A 20,393-nucleotide genomic window follows, 5' to 3' on the forward strand; every position below is an offset into this window, starting at 1 on the left:
CTAATCCTTGTCTTTCTCATGCCAATTCAGTCTGTTTTTTGACACAAACGATTTTTTATATAATGATGACATTCCAGACACTTCCTCCAGTACATATTATATGCCGAAATCCTTCATCCTCCTATTTGTCAATATTGTGAAAGGTTGATAATATTACAGCAATACATCGACTGATTCGGTCATTTTTAACATTTTAAAACACAAATAGGATTTAAATGCCGACTGAAGTGAAAGATATTATCGACAGCATGTTGCTCTGGTATGCATAACAGTCACCTCGAATATAAAGATCCTTCTAGCTCGTATATTACATCAGTTATTATCCAGTTATCAGGATAAGGCTTTCCACTTGGTGCAAAATAGTAACCAACCTGTTTTGTCGCATAATAAAACAAGATATCACCAGAATGAAAATTTTTGGCATATAATTTGAAGCCATACAAACTGCAGGAATTTGCACAAAAACGCCAGGAAGAGACAAAATACCTCAGTTTTTAAATCTACTCCATAAATGCAAAAGATATTCTTTAGAGGAGGCCTATCCCATGGTGTTAAAGGATTTAGAACTGGATCTCTGTGATATGACCTGAAATACAATAAGGATTAGCTATAGAATAGTATGCAATAAGCCCCCATTATTGGCCTGTCTATACTTTTTTCATAGTCAATAATGAAATGATGTAATTTTTTTGTGAGTGTTTAGTGAAAGAGTCATTTTATTGTCTTTACCAAACATCTCACTCACTTGATGAAGAAATGATTAAATCTATATTTGGGTTAATAAGATAAAAAATCTAACCAAATTACGATTTAATAAGTTGGAACTCTAAAGTGCTCAAGGGGAAGGAATTCCCAAAATAAGCATTGTACCATGAGAGCATAAACATAGTATGATGATAGATGTATTCAAATGTTCTTGATCTGTATGTCCATGACTTAATGATGCATGTTGTATGTCCACAGACCAGGAGGATAAAAATTTCTTAATGATTAAACAACTATTCTGCATTAATAAGATTGAGATGCACAACATTAGCGGCAAAGAGACAACTTACTCTTCCAATTGATACAAAAGTCTCTGACTGTCAGGATCATAATCAGCTATAGCTCTGACAAAGGTTCCATCAGAAACTTCACGAGCAGAAAAGGATAACTGAGTTGGAAATCCATATTCCATGTCAGACATATTGACCTGTGCTGTTCCTATGATTGAAGGATAAGCCTCATCTCCTGCCAAGGCAGTAAATGAAGCATGTTAGCATACTCCAGCATACATTTCAAAGCAGCATAAACTTAACCATTGAAACTAATAATGCATGCAAGACTGCTTTTATGCCTCGAGTTGAAGGAATTTCAATATTGACTATGTTTGTTGGCCATCCAGAGTAGTTAGCTTGAAACTCATGATCATCGCAAAGTTGAGCAGCATGTCCCTTTTTGCTCCTCACAGAGAAATGCTTTAAGTATCCGTTGTCTGTTCTACAATGTTTTGAGAATGGCATCATCCATACTGAAGAGCCGAATGAGTTGAACATCAACCGAGCTGTCCCCTGATGACTTGCCAAATATTTTAATAAACCGGAGTTAGTGCAGGTACAAAAAAGTAAAACGGGTCAAAGTCATGCTCCTCCACCCCCTACCCCTCCTGGTTTCAAGACTTCCGACCTAGCCTACAGAGAACAATAGTCTACATCGTAAAACTCCTATGGAATCCAGGGGGGCAAAAAATAAAAAAGCACTTGTCAGACACACTGCACCAAGAATACATTAAGATCAGGAGATTTATGCAGAAGTTTAACTTTGTTAAGAAACAACTGATCTTTTTTGAGATTGTTGAAATTCAAAATTAAACAGATAGTTAAATTCATTAAACTTGTAATGCCACATTCATTCCCTAAATCCTGTAACAGCTGTTGGGAACATACAACAGCAATAAATAAGGAAGCGAAAAAAATACTAGGTTTGTGGGTTATATTTACAGCTGATAAAAATACATCGAGTATGTCTGCATCAAACAAAGGTATCTGCACATGAAGTAATTTCAATTGAGGAGACAATACAATACCTCGGAAACAGGAAGACCAAATGTAAATCCTGATAATGTTGCTTTAACAGTCTCAGTTGCTCCAAGAAGAGGAGCTCCTGAAGCCAGCCGAAAGAAAACTCCAAGTAAGAGCATGCCATATAGTTCTAAATGCTGATCTATTAGTCACAAAAAGTCATAGGCATACCAACAGCAAAGTAGGCATGAATGTGTTCATCCAGCCATTTCATATACAGTTTTGGGGCAATTTCTAATTTCAACCACTCCAAGAAGTATCTGAATACATTGTTGCCCAATGAGTGAGCAAAAACTATTGACGGGCCACCACGAAGCTTAAGAGCTGTTTCAAAAGTAAGCCTGCAAAATCAAGGAATGTCCTATGTTTACAATTTCATAGTTTATATTGACAAAGATAAGCCGAATCCCTTCTAACCATCAAACACATGGCAAAGTTGGGAAGAAGAATAAGATAAAGGCTGATACACATCTTAAGAGAGAAAGAGGGGGGAAGGTGCGGGAGGATGAGAGGCAACCATAAATACATTAAAATTTACATGGTCCATGTGTCCCCTATATCTTTTTTATTATGCAATCACTTGAACACTAGTGGACAGAAGGGCAGCAATTCAAGTATATTTATGATAATTTTGCCATCTGAAAATATATCTCATGGTGCCTTTCAAGTTTTCTCTTTATTATCTTTATTTTTTTTCTAAGGGCTGGTTTTCAAATGACTGTTTGCAGAATTTGTAATGAAAAATTGCAAAAATAAGATCATGTGCTACTAAGAAGTATACTTAAACAAGTACATAGTAAAAGTCGAAGGTGAATACTTCAGTTTGTGAAAATAAAGATCCCGCTCCTCAAGCTTGGATGGTGGCAGCCTCCAGTCATATGGAACCGCAATTATAGCATTAGCCTCAATACCAAACTCAATGCACCACTTAACCCATTCTTTCCACACTGAGGAAAGAGGACCTGCAGAAATCAAATGACTGTTATGCTGCCAACAGTTCCATGCATCAGTTGAAATTACTATTACATGGACATTTAGAAAAGTACAGGGAGAAAAAAGATACATAATATGCATCTTAGTATATTAGTAGCTCCAATGTGAAACATCAGCGTAGGCTTATAACTTTGCAATTGAAGACACCAAAAAAATAGGTATAGGGACAATGGTTTTCATTGAAAAATTTCTCATAATTACTTCGTAACTGTGTCTCCAAGTAGAAGTCAAAATTCCACTTAAAAAGTTCTCTAAAAGCATACCTGTTATGTAGCCTGGATCAAGCTCTGTAATAGCAGAAAGACCACTATCAGGCCGTGATTTGCAATCAGGATGATCTGTTTGGTTGTAAGGATCTAGCAACATACACTTCAACCAGCAATTTACGGCAGATAGAAGCTGAAAAATGCACAATCAGTACATCAACCAGTTTAAGAAGAAAGGATCAAATGCAAGTCAAATAAGAACCAGAACATACATATACGACAAATCTTTCACTAAACAAGGACTGGTAATAAATAGATGATATCATTTTAGTACGAGTGACTTCCAGAAGTTGATATGAGTTTAATATCAAATTATCTATCTTGGAACATTCGCTTCATGACTCAACCTACGAGTCTAATAACTGCTACAATTGACAATCAAGCTGTTTAATCTTATAAAAATATATTTCTCAGACAGGTTTTAGTTACAAAACTTTCAATCTTCATTTCAAATCATCTGCAAATAAATTGAAGAATTGTTAGCTAATGCACTAAAAAATAGTCAGATTAGCTTCAACCGCAACAACACACAGACACATCCATTTACGGTGAAAGAGGTTGAATTCAATTTTCTACGGTCAATTATTCCTTCGTAGCTTCTCTTATCATGCAGCAGAAAACTTAAACTAAGAGAAAAAACATGTCAAACTTGACCAAAAAAAATGCCGCAACCAAAAACTCGAATTGCAATCAGTACAAAAATGTAAAAAAAATACGGAAATGGCTACACACTTTGGTCGTGTCGAGCCAGACTAAATCGAGGGGATTGAAATCGAGAGGAGAGTAAGGACAGTCTAAAATTGACCACGCTCTTAGTTGAGTGGACGCGAAGCCTGGGATTATAATTCCAGAGAGTCTATCTTGTCCTTGGGTGAAACCGCCGCCTCCTCCGCCGCCATGAGCTGCCGGTGTCAGGAGAAGGAGAAACGAAGCAGCGAGGATCATTACGTGGCCTCCTCTCATTGGGTGGACGAGGCTGCGTCTGAAGACCTGTATGGCGGAAAGACTTACTTCCACTGTTCAGTTGGGATTTGCAGCTTAAATTGGTATTGGTGTTTGTTAAATTACTGCACTACCCCTGTTTTTGAAAAAACGTTGTTTGGCTTGTGACGTGGCCTGATCAGGTGGATCTCCGCCAGCGGCCTCCACACTCTGAGGAAAATCACTTGCTTCCACTGCAGTTTCTGTTATTACCACAAACACCCACTTCCTTCTTTTGTTTTCTTTTTTTTTTTTTATTATATTGTCCTCCTTTAAAATTTAGTATACATACACGTAAATTCTTTATAATTTAATAAATTATATTTAGTACCTTTATCATTGTTTGTATCTGATAAATAAGTTTCTTTGTTAGTTAAAATTCATCGAATTTAATGATATTAGCAAAAATGTAGCTTGAAAATATATATTTATCATCGATTAGCTTATTATGACCTACTAAAAGTTAATAAAAATATTTTTCATTAAATTATCCTTATACATCTTCATAAGCTAGATTAATATTTTAGCAAATTCAATATTTTTTTCCAACAGATGGATCTATTTGTTAAATATAAATAAAGGGTGAATAGCAATTTATCCCCCTGTAATATTGAAAATGAATACATTACCCTCTTATGAAAAAAATATAGCAATTTACCCCCCCTGTATTTATTAAAATGAAGCAATTTACCTCCTTATATAGGGAGGTAAATTGCTTCATTTTAAAAATCATAGAGGGGTAAATTGTTGTATTTTAAAAAAAATATAGGGAGGTAAATCGCTATTTATTTTTTCATAAGGGAGTAACTTACTTATTTGTAATATTATAAGAAGGTTGCTTGCATAATTATATAAAATTTACGTATAATTACAGCAAATCTCATAAAAGGGTGATATAATTATTGTTTTCTCATTGGATTAAACGAAGCTATTCTAATTCCATATTCGTCTTAATCTCAATTTCAACAATTGAAGCTCGATTTTATTAGGAGAAAGGTAATAAATATTTATAAAAACGTTGAACTGCTCTAAGTTGACTAATATTTAACTAAATTAAACTTATTCAAAATCAATTTATTTTAATAATTAAATCAAGGAAAGTTACAATATGCTCAATTGATCTTTGAAATAATTACAAATATTTTATATTATTTAAAAAATAACCATTACTCCTTACCCAATTTTAACTATTATCTAACAGTTAATTCAATTCATTAGTCTCTCTTATGTTTTTATTTATTTTTTATGATAAATTGACTAAAATAACTTGTGGACTATGTATTCTAGTTTTATTTATTTATTAAGATTTTATGAATTTTTTTATGAATTAGATGAATGATTTTTTTATAATTTTGTTTTTTTTTTGGGTAAATATCATGTGCATTATATAGATTATGACGTATCCTTGGCGGAGAAAACACCAGTTCAGCAATGTTGTACTGTAAAATCTTATTTTTATATTTTAAAAAAATGAGGCAATTTGTCATAATAACCAACGAGATAACTTACAGTCATAAGCCCCCGGAAAAGACAAAACCGGCAAACAACAGCCTTGAGAGATTCCATTGGCCTGCAATTCTCTTTTGTCTTTCCTTCATCCTTATACGGCCAAACCAAAGCTTCTCTCAACAACAATGGCGGCAGAAAACAACAAAGCAGTTCACCAAACACTGCATTCCCTCTTGAGCTCACATCTTGTACCTTCAACACCAACCCTTCATCAAAGCATTGGTTCTCCATGGACTCAACCTCGACAGCTTCAAGATTTCGGTTCAGAGATCACAATGAAGAAATGGGCGATGATGAATCACCAGAAGGTCACATTAGCTCCGATTCTCTCTCCCTTTCGAGCAATGAAGATGAAGAGCCCGAGTTCCAGTCTATGACTGCCAAGGTCAGTTTTTCTACACTGGTTCTTGAATTCTTCCTAATCCTGCTGCTTTCCGTTCTTGATAGATTTTGCCTTTTGTGGCTCTGGATTTTGTTTGTGTACGTAGGGTGTTCAGTATCTCTGTTCCGAACTTCTTGAGCTCAAGCAAGAATCAGATGAGGATTTCCAGAAGAACATCTTTTCAAACTACTCTGCCTTTGTTGCGTAAGTTCCTCTATTTTGGTTCCCTCTAGTCTACATAGTAGTTAGGTTACAGTTTTGGTTATTCTTGCTTGCAGAATCCTGAAAGAGATAGAGGGGTTGGAAAGTGAATTGTTGGGATTGAAAGGCCAGGCTTCTTCACAGAAGAGGCTTGTGAAAGATGTTAGTGACAGAATTTGTATAGGTGGTTTTTCTGAGGAGACTATAGAATCCATACTTGAGGAAGATCTTAATGTTCAACCATCATCTCCAAGCTTATTGGAAACTCACACAGAAAATGTTTCAGATATCTTGGATACTCTTCTGGTAGAACACAGGTTAGACGATGCTCTAGCTGTGCTGGAGATGGAGGGTGAGTTTGTCCAAGATTTGCTTTCAGGAGAAAATGTTCCCACAGATCAGCTGCTGTCTTATAGATCTGCTGTATCCGAGAAAAGGGCTATGCTTGCTGATCAGTTGACGTTAACGGCTAAACATCCTCGGATATCTGCTCCCGAGTTGCAGAAAGCACTGATTGGATTGTGCCGACTTGGTGAAAGTGATCTTGCAATCCAGCTGATGCTTCAGTATTATCATTCGCGTATTGCATCTGGCATATATAATCTGCAGTCCTTGAAAGAGTTTCCAGATGTGTTATATATTCAAGAATTAGCAAAATTTGTGTGCTCAATGATCTCTCAAGCTGTAAGGAGTTTTGTGGTCTTACATGGAGAAACTTATCCTTATCCTTCAGAACTAACTCAGTGGGCCTCTGAAGAAATCAAAATCATTGCTGCATGCTTCAGGAAGTACATAGAATCCATATCTGAGATAAATGGAAGACTATCAACAGCTGTTGATGCTGTGCAGACGGCAATATCTTATTGCTCTTTGCTAGAAACTCAAAGGATCTTCTTGCAGCCATCTCTTGTAGAGCATGTTCGCCCTTGCATGGAAGAGGTTTTGCGACTCCATATAGACCATTTGAGTGAAGTTATTACTATTTTCACGTCAACTGATACTTGGGTTCTTGGCAGATACTATGTATCAGGGATCCTGACAGGGAGGAGTTACTCAATCGTTGATCAACAACCAGAATGTTTCTTTCTCACTAACAGTGGCAGGAAATTTGTAACATTACTCCAGGTTTGTTGAGCTCCTCATTCTTTCTGATTAAAGTCACTGTAAGCCGTTCATGGAAGTAACCCTTAAAACTACAGGGAGCTGATCATTTTCATTTTCCTGTGTTCAAAGTCCGTTGCAGAGGATGTTTCACCTCTGATTGCCCTTCAAATGGAGAGTTCAGTTCTGAAAGGAATAACGGACCTGTTCACAGCATATATTGTTAATCTTGAACACACCATTGCTGGTGAAACAGACGTTGTAGACAAAGAGGGGTTGAGCATCAATTCACCAGAATCCCCTACTCAAGGAGTTTTCATGCTAGCCAATCTGTCAACATTAATGCAATTCTCCTCCTGCATTATCAGAAACATCTTTGGTGGCATCCATCAGATGGACTTTGAGATTGATAATTATCTGATGTTCATTCAAGACATTTATAGTCGGCTTAAAGCAAGCTTCCTTGATCAATTCATATCCAATATTTTCTCCCCTGATGCTGATCATGAATCTGGTCCAGAAATTTGCATAAGCTGGGAGGGTGATTCTAGAATTTCTGATCTGATTCCTTCTGTTCCCTACCTGGTATGCTCAAGCCCTTGCAATTTCGGTTCATGTAAGAAATACTAATACCAGTGTTGCCATACTCAATCATACAACCTCAGTAAGATACAGTAAAAGATACTTAACAGACTTTTTTATTTTTTCCATATTAGTTGAAAGAATGAGTTGTGCATCATATCTTGTGTTAATATTCCACAACCTAAGTATGGAAATTTCCCATGATCAGGAACTGTATTTAGAGCTAAAGAAACTAGAAAAGCTTGCAGAGGACGACTTGGTTGATGTGAACTGGTTAATGAATCTGTTGAAGGAGGTGACGAACGCCACATTTGAATGGATGTCAAGTAAATCTACGATCTGGAAAATTGATCAACAGAATTTTGCTGAACATTGGACAGAGTTCATGCAGGTTAAAAGCAATCTCCTTATCTACGTTGTCCTGGATTTACTTTTTCTAATAATTTTCTAGGTTCTAATTCTGGCAAGCAGAGCTGATATATGGCTCTTATCCAGAATTTGTATATAATTTCCCTCAAATTCCCTGTAGTAAAGTAGTTTATTAATTCCAAAAACAGTTGGTCCTGGACACTCAATTCCTGGTGGAAATTGCAAGATGTGGTGGATACTTATCAGAAAATGCAATAAATGTCTCCACGGACATTATATCTCGTATCGAAGCATCCTTCGTTTCGTTCGGACAGAAGCCTCTAAGGTAAGTAAAGTAGCGTGATAAAAGTTGCTCAAGCACATTACGACTTGTGCTTGTCAAGCACATCTCCTAGTTCTCTTTATATTTTGCAGAGATCTGAATGACGACGAGTGGCCTGCAAACGCAGCAACTCGAGCCCTTCACAAGTTGCAAGAACTTCAAGCAAAAGAATCACTTGAAAATCAGAAAGCAACTACTGCAAGAGAAGAACCGCACCTGAAGGATGATAGGATCAACCCAGTGATTGTAAATACAGAGGTTTCAAGAACAGAAGACACCCCAACCCCAACTCAAGAAGAAGTTCATCTTCAAGTGCCAACTACCTTATACAACAGGGAACTGTATGGGGAAGTCGAAACAGCCAAAAATGAGTTTGGAACCGAGGGAGAAAAATCACCTGACAATAATGATTTGGAAGCAGGAGAAGGGCTGTCTGCGTGAATGTGTTTATCAATTACTCGCCGACAAGCATGAAGAAATACTCGCAGACAACATGCACCCATCACTATTTATCCAGTGTCAAGCATATGCTCTGGTAATTAGGAAATAAACTAGAGTCCTACTCTGTTCCTAATATCAAATCAAGGGAAGCAAGAAAAACCAGTTTTGCAAACTGACAATGAATGAATTACAGGCTAAAATTCATTTTAGTCCCCGACGTTTAACTTCAACTTTAAAATAGTTCCTATCTTTTCAACTCAATTTGAAATAGTCCTTTCAGCGTGTAATTTTCCTACATTACCCCTATAAAAAATTTATTTTCTATAGATAATCATTTTAGTGCTTCACTTTTTATTTTTTTAGTGCAATTTGGTCCCTCGTACATTAGCTTCGAAAATAATTTTATTATTTTAATTGAAATAGTTTATTATTGCATGATTATTCATATGTTTGTGCATATTTAATTTTAAATTTTAGAAACTACTTGTTATATTTAAAAATATGAAATGTTAATTGAATAAATAAAAGTATTAAAAAAGTAGATGAAAGTTATGAGAAATTGTTGGAAAAAGAGGGAGAGAAGAAAAAGAGAAATAAAAGTTGAGAAGGAATTGAAAGATACAAAGTAATAAAACAATTTAAAAAATAAAAAAAATGGCAAGCAAAAAATATTGAAGACAACAAAATGGTAATCTTCACTTATATAAAAGTACAGATAATAATTTGACTAATAACATATCAACATAATTGTCTCGAATTTATTGAATTTTTTAAATAAAAGAACGCACGAATAAATAAAGAGTTTTATATACCCCATTCTTCAATATTAACTGACATATTATTTACTTATTTATTTTCTAATTTTAGAAAAAAAAATTAAATATTTTTGCTCTATGTTCTTATTCAAACATTTCCTCCAACTTATCAATTCAAATATTGCTTTATTTGAAAAATTCGATAAGCTCATTAAATTCATAATAATTATAATAACATATCATTAATCAAGTTATTACTTGACTGATTGGCCAACAATAAATTATTTCAATTAAAACAATTATATTTTTCTAAGTTTAAAAATATAAGCACCTAATTGTAATTAAAAATAAAAGTGAACGATTTTATGTAAAGAAAAAAAAAGAATTTCATAAGGGTAATACAGGAATGTCACTTGTTGGAATGACTAATTTAAAGCATGTTTAAAAGAAGGGGACTATTTTGAAATTATAATAAAAAATCGGGGACTAAAATGAATTTTATCCATAAATTACAACATTTCTGCAGACAAGTGTTCTGAGTTTTAGGTAGTCAAACTTGGTTGGTTGCCTAAAGAACCTGCAGCTGCACAGCTGACAACCAGCACAGGCCAATATTCTCATTAATAAAACAAGTAAAAAAAACCAGCCTGTCAAATAACGCAAGTCATTCTACTTAAAGTGGCTATTACAACTTCCTGAAGACGTAGGCCTGAATCTAAAAACATAGCCAGAGGAAAACCAGAGATATATCAGCTCCAAAGTCCATCATAATGGAGTTCATTTATATTTCCACAAGTGCAGTATGAACCCACCCACCAACTGGAGTTGTATGATTACTGAACAACTACACTCTTACAGGGGGAAACACAATCCATATTCCACATTAAATATCACTAGCAAGTGAGCCATGATATCAATTATACCACTCTGCACACCGAAAGGACCATCAAAGCATAGTCAAATTAAGGATAAAATGCCTAGCATCAAAAATCACATGCTGACATTTCGCCAAATAGTTGAGCTATTGAAGGTCAAGATTCCAGTTCATCTCCAAGTTTTTGGAGAGGTGGATAAAGCTACATCATTTCATCATAGCATAGACCAATTATCTCTACATTTTCTGGTATACCATTGACTTTGAGTTCCAAGAGTATTGATCTGACTCATCAATGTACTGATATATAAGGGGTAGACATAGTTTATCGGTCCATTACATCCAGAGAGTCTCTAATCATGTCAAAAACCCTACACATTCATCCAAATATCATACAATCAGACCTCCCACCGAGCAACGATTACTGTTCACCGTGAATTGTCACGACGCCTGACATAACGAGTTCGGTCATTGTATCTTGGTCTGTCTTGAGCTCTCTGAGGCACTGGCTCCACTCTTCTTTGTCTCTCTGGTGACCGCTGAACTATTTCTCCATTTACAAACAACTCAGCTGCCAAACCATGAAAAAGGTGAAGAATAGATCAGAAATCTACAGTCAATATTGGTAATATAATGCTTCACATCTAACAACTTCAAGTTGACACTGATTAGTATTCAATAAAATGAAGAACAAAAAGTTGTTAAATTTCTTTAGAAATATGGAGTAAATGCTTGAAAAAATCATTTCAAACTTTTTCTATCAATATTTGATGCAATTATTCACAGAAAAGAAAATGAAGAATTGACATGCATATAGACAAGAGAGAAGACAAATAGCCATCATGAAACACCTTGAAACCCACAAACCATGTCCAAAAGACATCTGCTGAAATAGAAAGCCTCTGACTGTGGCAATAAATCCAAGATGATTTCAACGAAACCAAGCATAATCCTATTAAACATCCATTTTCATAATTCTAAATATTAAATTTGACACCACAATATCTATTGTTCTATATTAGTTATGAGCCTGCTGTATGCCATTTTAGGAATGTTCTAATAAACAAAGGTCAGCCTCAGAGTCGCCTTGCTACAGAGTTGTCTTGAAAAAATTCAAACCAATACAGAAAAGTGCTTGTCAATGAAATCATGCTGAAGAGTTTTTAGCGCTAGAGTGAGATAACTTATAATCCCCCCATTATTTAAGCATTCCTTACAATAACAATCTGATGGGGGAACACCACATTTACTGTTTATTTATGCATTTATTTTTGCTTCAAGTTAATGCAAGAATATTAAACTTCACATTCTCAACTGAGTAGAGGTCTAAGATTCCTAGTTACATCAAGATTCCAGAATATGGGCATATGTTTTAACTATAAGGAGCAAGCCCATGACAATCCACAGACAGCACATCAAACCACAATGAAATTCAACTGATTAGATATTTGTACTGCGTAAGAAGATTTACCTCCATAGTCCTTGTTCTCAGGATCAACATAAGAATCTGGAAGAACAAACAGAACACCAGGCAGACCTGCATACAACGAAGGGTCAATATGAAACAAAAAACAAACAGAACCCAATCAGGCATAGATGTTTAGTTAGCAGTGAAAGAAGCAAGTCCTCGTTATGAAACTATCCAAAACCAACCTTCAAGCTTGTTTGAAGTCTCTTCATCAATCTCACACCCGAACCCAAAGTACCTCTCACAAGACACATTGTATATCCTCTTCTTCGCCTCCTCCTCACTATAAAAAACACAAGCTCACACATTAAAACTATAGCAAATACACAAGGGGGGAAAATGTATCGCGCAACAAGAAATTAGCACAGTATTCGCCATTTCCAATAACATTGTTATCTAGCACCATGCTTTATACCAACACGTTTCAGTTAACAATAGACCTGCGCACTTTTCATTTCAGCACCCGTATATACTGTTCCAATGCTAGTTTTGCTGAAAGGATTGCGTCTCGGCTTTATAAAAACATATTTGTGCATATTAATAAACTAATTTTTCAAATGCAGAGGAAATATCATAACATCAACCTTCCGACGACTTTAGCTAGGGTTTGAATATAACAATCGATCATCTGCTGTTTCGTGGCCCCTTCACCACCAGGCTTATCCATCACTATAAGCCAGTGCTCATAATCGCATCCCGGGAAGAGAGGCGCCATCTCGGTGGGCGGACGGTCACTGAAGTTCGACCCGGAATTCAGCGGCGAGTATGCGGAGCCCGACCTGTTGACTCGGCATCGGACCTGGTTGATTCTGGTAGGAGAACTGAAGCGGATCGTGTGGGACAATGCGGGTGTAACAGAGCGAGTTGTAGAAATCCGGAGTCGAGCGAGCCCAGGGAGCGACGGAGGTTTGGAGACAGTGGAAGAGAAAAACCTTCTGTGGAGGAGGAGGGAGGCGGTGGCTCCGGTTGATCGAACGGTTAGGATCGATCGGGCGATTGAGGCAGCCATTTTTACGGGTAAACCGAGAATCGGGAAAACGGATGAGGGTTTTGGGAGTGAGCTCCGAGGGGTTTAGATAAGTTGAGTGCAATGGGGAGTGTGATTGGAGGTTGCTTGAAATATCAAGTGCGTGCAGTGCCAACACACTTGCAAGTAACTTGTGGACTTTTCAGTTTTGTTGGATTCAAGTCGCTATTGCGTCGAACGACTCTTGGCGGAATTGGAGAAAACTTAAACTGATGTCCAACTTTATATACATATAATTGTTAAATGTAAATAGAAAATATTGGTAAAATACCACATATTGTATGTGATGTTTTTTACCCTAAAAAAATCAATAAAATGCAATTTCCCCTGATTTGAAATAGAAAATGCAAATGGAAAATATCATATACTATTATTGTTATTTTCGAAATTAAACTCAAAATATTATCTAATAATTTTTTATTTTTGAAATCTCATAAATTTTAATTTGAAAAATAGCAGTATCCATTCAAGTATACTTTATATTATTTTTAATTACCAAATACTCATTAACCACCAACAGTTATTTGTTACTAATATTTAGTATTTATATCTTGAAAATAAATTAATTTATTCAATCATACGAATATAAAATGATAAAGTAAATGGATATTTATAATTACTTTGACTGGTTCAAAAATAAAAAAGGGGTTAAAAAAGTATATTCATCTTAATAAAAATATTATACAATAAACATATGTATTAATTTAATATATATTTGAGTATTAATATTATTTGAGAAAAAACTTATTAGTTTTGTTAGCTAAGCTAGTGTTTGGTGACCTCGAGTTTCGTCAATGAATGGGTATTAATCAATTTTAAAAATAGTTATTAGTTATATATATATATATATTTAATATTGATAATTTGTTGATGATTGAGACTTATATTGATTACCAATAATTCATTTGGCGGAGAGGTTGAGATTTTATAATCAAGACGTGAGTCCAAATTATTGAATGTAAGTATTTAGTGTATTTTTAATAACAGTATCTCGTATTATGCTTATTTTGAATCTATTAATTGATTTAAAAATATTGATGTATTACATATTGAATGATGATTTAAGAATATTACAATAAATTAAAACAACTTCCCATGAGGTTTGACATAATTATGAATACTCTCTTGTTGTTTGATGAAATTATTTAATTTTCGGATGGAGGTATGAAATTGTCAACTTTGCCCTTATTGTATTTTTTTTGTTTTTAAATATTAAAAATTTATAAAAAAAATCAAAGAAATGAATGAAAGTTTAAAAATAATAAAAAATATTATTTTTAATTTATAAGGACATTTTGATCAGTTCAGTATAAAAATTGATGGAAACCTAACAGATTGAGTTAATTGTTAGATGACCGTTAAAATTAGGGGGTATTGATAATTTTTCAAACAACAAGGAGTATTTATAATTATACAAAATCTTATAAGAGGTAATTGTAATTTATCTAAAATATGAATGTATTTTAAAGAAAGAATATGATTCACTAAAATAGAGTTTCTAAATCCCATAAAATTGTAGTGTATATGAATTTGATTTAATGATGGCGGGAGGTAAAAAGGAATTCGGGGAAACCCCGCGAAAGCTCGCGCCAGTTTCAAAATCCCGGCGCCTTCTCCAAATCCAACACCACGCCAAATCAACTGCACATAAAATGAGATGTAGTAGCTGTCTCATATCTCCAATCTCCACCATTAGAGCTTCAGAACCCTAGGGAATAATCTGTGGGAGGAAAAAGAGTTTGGGAAAATCGGAATGTCGGAGGCCCAGAGCGCTACGAGGTTGCTGAATCCATGGGTTTTTCATCTCCAGAAGCTTGGACTCGAGCTCAAATGTCCTATCTGGTATTATATTGGTTTACCATTTTTGACTCTCTCTCTGCGTGTAACAGTTGTTTGTTCATGTAAGCGAAATGCATTAAGTGTATCTTAATTTTTAGCTATGTGGTAATGTTGTTTCTTTCAGTTTGGACTTGCTGAATAAACCTGTCCTGCTTCCTTGCAACCACATCTTCTGCAAGTAAGTGTGTGTATTTGGTTTTTCCCTTGCAGTTGTTTGGCTTTTCCTTTTTGGGATTTTATGTGTGTGTTCGTTCTGCAGTTTTTGCGTACCAAAATCGTGCCAGTGTCCTGCATGCCAGCAACACTACACCGATCAAGGTATAAGCTGATCAGATTACTTGTTTTGAAATATTTCCAGTAGTTTCTGCTTACAAAGTTGACATCCAACTAGTTGTTTAGGGTTTTTGATTCTCAAGTAAAAGTATTGATTGGGAAAAAAAATGATGTATGCTGCAGATATCAGATATGCTTCCTTTCTGGACAACATTGTCACCATTTACAAAAGTCTGGATGCTACTTTCAACTCGACTATCTTGCCACTTTTATCTTCTGGTAAAAGAAAAATGTTATATATGTGTATGTGATTTGGAAATTATTTGTTGTGAATGTAGTTATTTTGACACAAGTATATGGTTACCCTAGATTCTAGTGCCCCGATCTCAATCTCAACTTCCATTGACCAATTGAGAAAGAAACCCAGTGAAACAGCAACGAGGGGGAAGAATGATTACAGTAATGCTTTAACTAAGTGCTCAGTATCAGAAGAATTAGATGTGAATCATGCTCTGGAAATGTCGCCGGGCAGCTCTCCTTCATCTGCTGATGCCAAAAATATAGAAGATCATACCAATGATCTGAACTCCAGACATGGGGTAAGATTCAAGGTTTCATTTTCATTGAGAATGTTACTGAAGTAGTACTTTTTTCTTGGTGGTGGTTGATTATTAGTCAAGCTGAGGTCTAGACTGACTTGGATTCAGTAGCCACTCATAATTGATCAACTCCATTATTTGTTGAGTTCTTCATTCTCTGTTGTTAAGATACTTGTTTTCTACTCTATGTTGAAGTAAAAAGTTAAGTAATCTTGCATTCAACCTGTTTGTGAAAATATTTAAAATGTTATTTGATTGCAATACAATCTCAAAGCCAGTTTATCTGCAGGTATTTCATCTTGAAAATGTTTTAGAAATTGGCCTGTTCAATATAACAGTTGATGACTTTTTCATTTTTGTTGGCATTTTGGGCCATATAATTTAACTTCCAGATGTTTAGATATTCATTACAATATTGAATTTTACACCTGCAAATATTTGTCAAATTGACTTGGTTCTATAATGCACATCTCTTTCTCTAATATTCTGTAGCTCATCTCTGCAGAGTACAGAAAATCATAGAGTCAAGAAATCTTTTGGCGATAATTTAGGTGCTGCCACTGGTGGAGTAGATTCTAATGACACATTTCATGCAAGAGAACCTAAGAGACAGAAGAAGCTGAATTATGGATCACCTGAGGCAGCTTTGGGAAGCCATGGATACAGGCAACAAACTATTTGTCATTCTGATCAAGCTGCAGTTTCCAACTTCAGTGCAGAATGCAAATTTAAGGAAGACACTTCTGTCATTTCTTCCCTTGCAACTTGTGAAGAATTATATGCGAATGGAAGTGTTTGTGCATTTTGCCACTCTTCCAAGATAACAGAAGTAATTTTCTGCCTAAGTATATATGCCTCATCTTTTAAGTTATATGTTTTGTTATTTTTGTTTTCTGAGAGACTGGTCTCTGGATCTAGGCATAATTGTTTCTTCCATATATTCATTGGTCTTGTAGGGGACTGGATTACTGCTGCATTATGCAGCTGGAAAGGAGGTAGCAAGAGGTGAACCTGATTTTTCCAAGGCCATTCCTGTCCACAGTAAATGCATAGAATGGTATGAGTTTTGTGTTTATCAGCCATATATTTGAGTAAAAATACTTATGTAGGTTTTGTTGCCTCTATGATAAAATACATAAATATGTGAAATTGGCACTTAAGTCCTGATATTTCTGGTTTGAAGTAATCATTTCATTTCTGTAAGTGCTTAAATATTCTCACTTGTACCAAAATTAAACTTGTTTTGCATTTTTGAAAAGTATCTTGTTGCTTAATTATGCCAGTATACTCCTTGGAGGTCTAACTGGTTTTTGAGGGTCTTTCTGAACTCTGGTTGGCTCTGCCCTTTTACTTTATTCCTTATTTAAGATCGTAGATTTCAAAGATTTGCAATGCTTAATGTCTCAAAATGCTTTCAGATGCTGCTACATTTTAACATTATCTGCAGATTAATGTGCCAAAATGCTTTACAAATAGGTGATTGTAAATTAATATAAGTTAAATTCTTGATTGCAGGAGTCCTCAAGTTTACTTTGTTGGAGAAACAATTAAGAATTTGGAAGCTGAACTGGTGAGATCTTCTAAGCTCAAGTGTAGCAGCTGTGGGTTAAAGGGAGCAGCACTTGGTTGCTTTGCCAAGTCCTGCAGGAGGAGTTATCATGTGCCTTGTGCTTTGGAAATCCCAGAGTGCAGATGGGATTGTGTAAGATTCCTATACCATTCATAATCATTTGTTTTTGTGCTTGCTTTCAAACCGTCATCTAAACCAACTTTTAATCATATACTTGATTGCAGGATGACTTTTTAATGCTATGTCCTATTCACAAAACAATTAAATTTCCAAGTGAAAAGTCCAGCTCTAGGAAGCGTCACAGTGGAGAAAAGTGTTCTCTGTCCAGTCAAATGTATGGAGGTTTTATGATTATCATTTGCTTTGTATTTCTCTTTCCTCAGATGGTACAAAAGATATCTACTTGACTAGAACAGTAGCTTGCTCTTGACAAAATACTTTTAATCACTTGCTAATGAGCTCCTTAACTTTTCATTAACTAGATTTACTTCTGGAATTGATTATCTTTTATTGTTCCACTCTAGCAGTGTGATATAATAAAAGATGTCTTCCCCTGAAATATTTATTTAAGAGATGGTGCTGTTAAAATGCTATATGGAAAATCTTCATTGCCAATTTTCTGTATGTTATTCAAATATGTACTTGCTAAATCTTACTGCAGTACTGAATGCAATATTATTGGCCTCATGAAAATATTAGCAAAATCCTGTTGAAACTTTTTGGTAATGTTTCTGAAGATTGATGCTCTTGTAGATGCCAATTATAGGGTATTTGGATTAGTATTACTCTTTTGATGGTACATGAAATTGTGTAATAGACTGGTATGAAACGGTAACCAACGTGCACATTTATGAACCATTATTGTTGTCTTGAACGCAGAGCATCTGAACGGTTGAACTTTTGGGTGACCTCCCCTAGTGGACCTCAAAAATGGGTTTTGTGTGGATCTGCCCTGTCTTCTGAAGAGAAGGTTGGTTTCTGTTTGAAATATTAGTTAAAATCTTTATGCATATAAAAGAAATTTTTGGACTTCCAATTCATTTTATGTTCCTTTTTTTTTTAGATACATTTTTCTGAATAAGCTGTATTCAAGCAATTAATTTCCAGTCTTGAATTCTTGCACTCAGTGTTTGATGGTCGAGTTTGCTGGAATCTGTGGTGCTACTGTGTTCAAGTTCTGGAATCCAAATGTTACCCATGTGATTGCTGCCACAGATTCAATTGGTGCGTGCAGCAGGACTCTAAAGGTTCTCATGGCAATTCTGAATGGAAGATGGATCCTCACTATGGATTGTAAGCTCTATATACCCTCTGTTTTCATGGTTTAACTAGCTTTATACCACCTTCAGTAATTGCTTTGGTGGGATCAGAAACTTACATTGTGTTTGCAATCTACCTAATGCTTTGCAATGTATCACTCCTTTCAGGGATAAAAGCTTGTGTTGAAGCAAATGGTCCTGTGGATGAAGAACCTTATGAAGTTAATCTGGATAATCATGGTTGCCGTAATGGTCCCAGAAATGGCAGATTAAGGGCGTCAAATAATGTAAGGAACTTAATTGATGGCATCTTTTTATTGTTTATACACTTGAAATATAGTTTCATATTTACATATATGTCTGGACACCAGAAAGGTCCTTGTGATGTATATTCATAGCATTGCATCAAGAGACTATATACTTCGATTGTTTGGCATATCTAACAAAAATCGACTTGTAGTACGGTGTAGTCAGTGGCAGCATAATCACTTTTGTAATCAGTACTGTAAAATAGCAAGTTAACCATTAACTGATGATCAGCTTTGTAATCAATGCTCTACAAATAGCAAGTTAACCATTCACAGTAACTTTCATGAAAATCTCATTTCATTGGTCTGACCTTCCATCTTTATCCCTTGTTGCACAGGCTCCCAAGCTTTTCGATGGTCTGAGCTTTTATTTCAATGGGGACTTCGTCCCATCTTACAAGGATGATCTCTTAGAGTTAGTTAGAGTTGGTGGAGGAACCATTATTGAGAGCACGGAGCAGACAGTTGCACAAGAACCCAATCCACAAATGGTTTCTACAACTTTTGTTGTTTATAGTCACGATCACCCTCAGGGATGTCTAGCAACAGAATCGAGTTCTTTTGTCTTGAAAAGATTAGCAGAGGCGGAGCTTGTGGCAAAAGACATGGATGCGCAGGTCATTCCACACACATGGATCTTGGAGTCAATAGCTGCATGCAGGGTGTTGCCTTGTCCCTAATCTTAATCATGCTGCTACTCATATATATTTAACTTATGGATAGTAATAGTCAGACCTTTAATTACTAGATTTAAGTCTCGTGCTTCATTTTAGGTAGTATACTTCTAAAATAATAATAATAAAAAGAAGTTGCTCTCTCAACTTGGACTTGAGTTAGTAGAATTGAGGGTTATTTGTAATTTATTATTTATTATTTTTAATATATTGATATACTTGGATTGATGTGTTAGACATTAAATTGAAATGCCTTAATGTTGCTTGCTTCTCTCAATTTTATTGTCTTAGGTAATGTGGGAAAACACAATCTGGGAATTAATTACTTGTTTACCTAAATACTAGCAGTCACTTAATTACTATTTATTGATAACTAATATTGATTAATTATTCAGTTGTCTAATAATTAAAAAATCTTGTAATAATGTAGATAATAATCATGATGTAGATGTAGTCATGCGAGCCAATCTCATGGAGATACTACTCTATTATTATGCTTTTATCATTCACAACTTATTGCAAGGGTCAAACCAAAAATTC

The 20,393-nt window shown here is 35.2% G+C and overlaps 4 protein-coding genes across 5 annotated transcripts in view; 2 read left to right on the forward strand and 2 right to left on the reverse strand.

Annotated features, from left to right (window-relative positions):
- Positions 1-4,342, reverse strand: part of LOC105163445 (phospholipid--sterol O-acyltransferase) — an 8,432-nt gene extending 4,090 nt beyond the window's left edge. Inside the window, exons 1-9 of one of the 2 annotated variants that reach the window (XM_011081787.2) lie at positions 4,052-4,339; positions 3,317-3,452; positions 2,878-3,022; positions 2,232-2,401; positions 2,066-2,142; positions 1,337-1,550; positions 1,056-1,230; positions 487-586; positions 277-371 (exon numbers count right to left, since the gene is read on the reverse strand). In XM_011081787.2, coding sequence (XP_011080089.1) covers positions 277-371; positions 487-586; positions 1,056-1,230; positions 1,337-1,550; positions 2,066-2,142; positions 2,232-2,401; positions 2,878-3,022; positions 3,317-3,452; positions 4,052-4,282 — 1,343 coding nt within the window. In that variant the 5' untranslated portion in view covers positions 4,283-4,339. Of the gene's footprint in view, positions 1-276; positions 372-486; positions 587-1,055; positions 1,231-1,336; positions 1,551-2,065; positions 2,143-2,231; positions 2,402-2,877; positions 3,023-3,316; positions 3,453-4,051 lie in introns of both variants that reach the window. The other variant, XM_011081788.2, reaches the window with a different exon arrangement.
- LOC105163446 (exocyst complex component EXO84B-like) lies at positions 5,804-9,545 on the forward strand. The gene is made up of 7 exons (XM_011081789.2): positions 5,804-6,194; positions 6,298-6,395; positions 6,470-7,517; positions 7,626-8,078; positions 8,284-8,466; positions 8,633-8,769; positions 8,859-9,545. Exons 1-7 carry the CDS (start codon positions 6,039-6,041, stop codon positions 9,205-9,207), a joined length of 2,424 nt encoding a protein of 807 aa, XP_011080091.1. The 5' UTR covers positions 5,804-6,038; the 3' UTR covers positions 9,208-9,545.
- Positions 10,903-13,444, reverse strand: LOC105163448 (multiple organellar RNA editing factor 2, chloroplastic-like). Its single transcript, XM_011081791.2, has 4 exons — positions 12,889-13,444; positions 12,490-12,587; positions 12,308-12,373; positions 10,903-11,407 (listed from the first exon to the last, which is right to left on the reverse strand). The coding sequence occupies exons 1-4, from the start codon at positions 13,311-13,313 to the stop codon at positions 11,265-11,267; spliced, it is 732 nt and encodes a 243-aa protein (XP_011080093.1). The 5' UTR covers positions 13,314-13,444; the 3' UTR covers positions 10,903-11,264.
- On the forward strand, positions 14,929-19,902 carry LOC105163449 (BRCA1-associated RING domain protein 1). Its single transcript, XM_011081792.2, has 13 exons — positions 14,929-15,173; positions 15,295-15,348; positions 15,430-15,488; positions 15,627-15,722; positions 15,813-16,042; positions 16,548-16,871; positions 16,999-17,099; positions 17,558-17,744; positions 17,837-17,946; positions 18,492-18,582; positions 18,740-18,905; positions 19,040-19,158; positions 19,518-19,902. Exons 1-13 carry the CDS (start codon positions 15,085-15,087, stop codon positions 19,857-19,859), a joined length of 1,968 nt encoding a protein of 655 aa, XP_011080094.1. The 5' UTR covers positions 14,929-15,084; the 3' UTR covers positions 19,860-19,902.

The sequence above is a fragment of the Sesamum indicum genome, linkage group LG6 (genome assembly GCF_000512975.1).
Source record: "Sesamum indicum cultivar Zhongzhi No. 13 linkage group LG6, S_indicum_v1.0, whole genome shotgun sequence".
NCBI lineage: Eukaryota > Viridiplantae > Streptophyta > Magnoliopsida > Lamiales > Pedaliaceae > Sesamum > Sesamum indicum.

Bases quoted from the DNA above. Each gene is read 5' to 3' on its own strand.
- LOC105163448 (XM_011081791.2), bottom strand. From the start codon at position 13,313: ATGGCTGCCTCAATCGCCCGATCGATCCTAACCGTTCGATCAACCGGA. The intron at 12,374-12,489 runs GTTGGTTTTGGA...CGTTGTATGCAG, and splicing joins GACTTCAAACAAGCTTGAAG to GTCTGCCTGGTGTTCTGTTT. The intron at 11,408-12,307 runs GTAAATCTTCTT...ATGGTTTGGCAG, and splicing joins TGAGAACAAGGACTATGGAG to CTGAGTTGTTTGTAAATGGA.
- LOC105163446 (XM_011081789.2), top strand. From the start codon at position 6,039: ATGGACTCAACCTCGACAGCTTCAAGATTTCGGTTCAGAGATCACAAT. The intron at 6,195-6,297 runs GTCAGTTTTTCT...TTGTGTACGTAG, and splicing joins TCCAGTCTATGACTGCCAAG to GGTGTTCAGTATCTCTGTTC. The intron at 6,396-6,469 runs GTAAGTTCCTCT...TCTTGCTTGCAG, and splicing joins AACTACTCTGCCTTTGTTGC to AATCCTGAAAGAGATAGAGG.
- LOC105163449 (XM_011081792.2), top strand. From the start codon at position 15,085: ATGTCGGAGGCCCAGAGCGCTACGAGGTTGCTGAATCCATGGGTTTTT. The intron at 15,489-15,626 runs GTATAAGCTGAT...TGTATGCTGCAG, and splicing joins GCAACACTACACCGATCAAG to ATATCAGATATGCTTCCTTT. The intron at 17,745-17,836 runs GTAAGATTCCTA...ACTTGATTGCAG, and splicing joins CAGAGTGCAGATGGGATTGT to GATGACTTTTTAATGCTATG.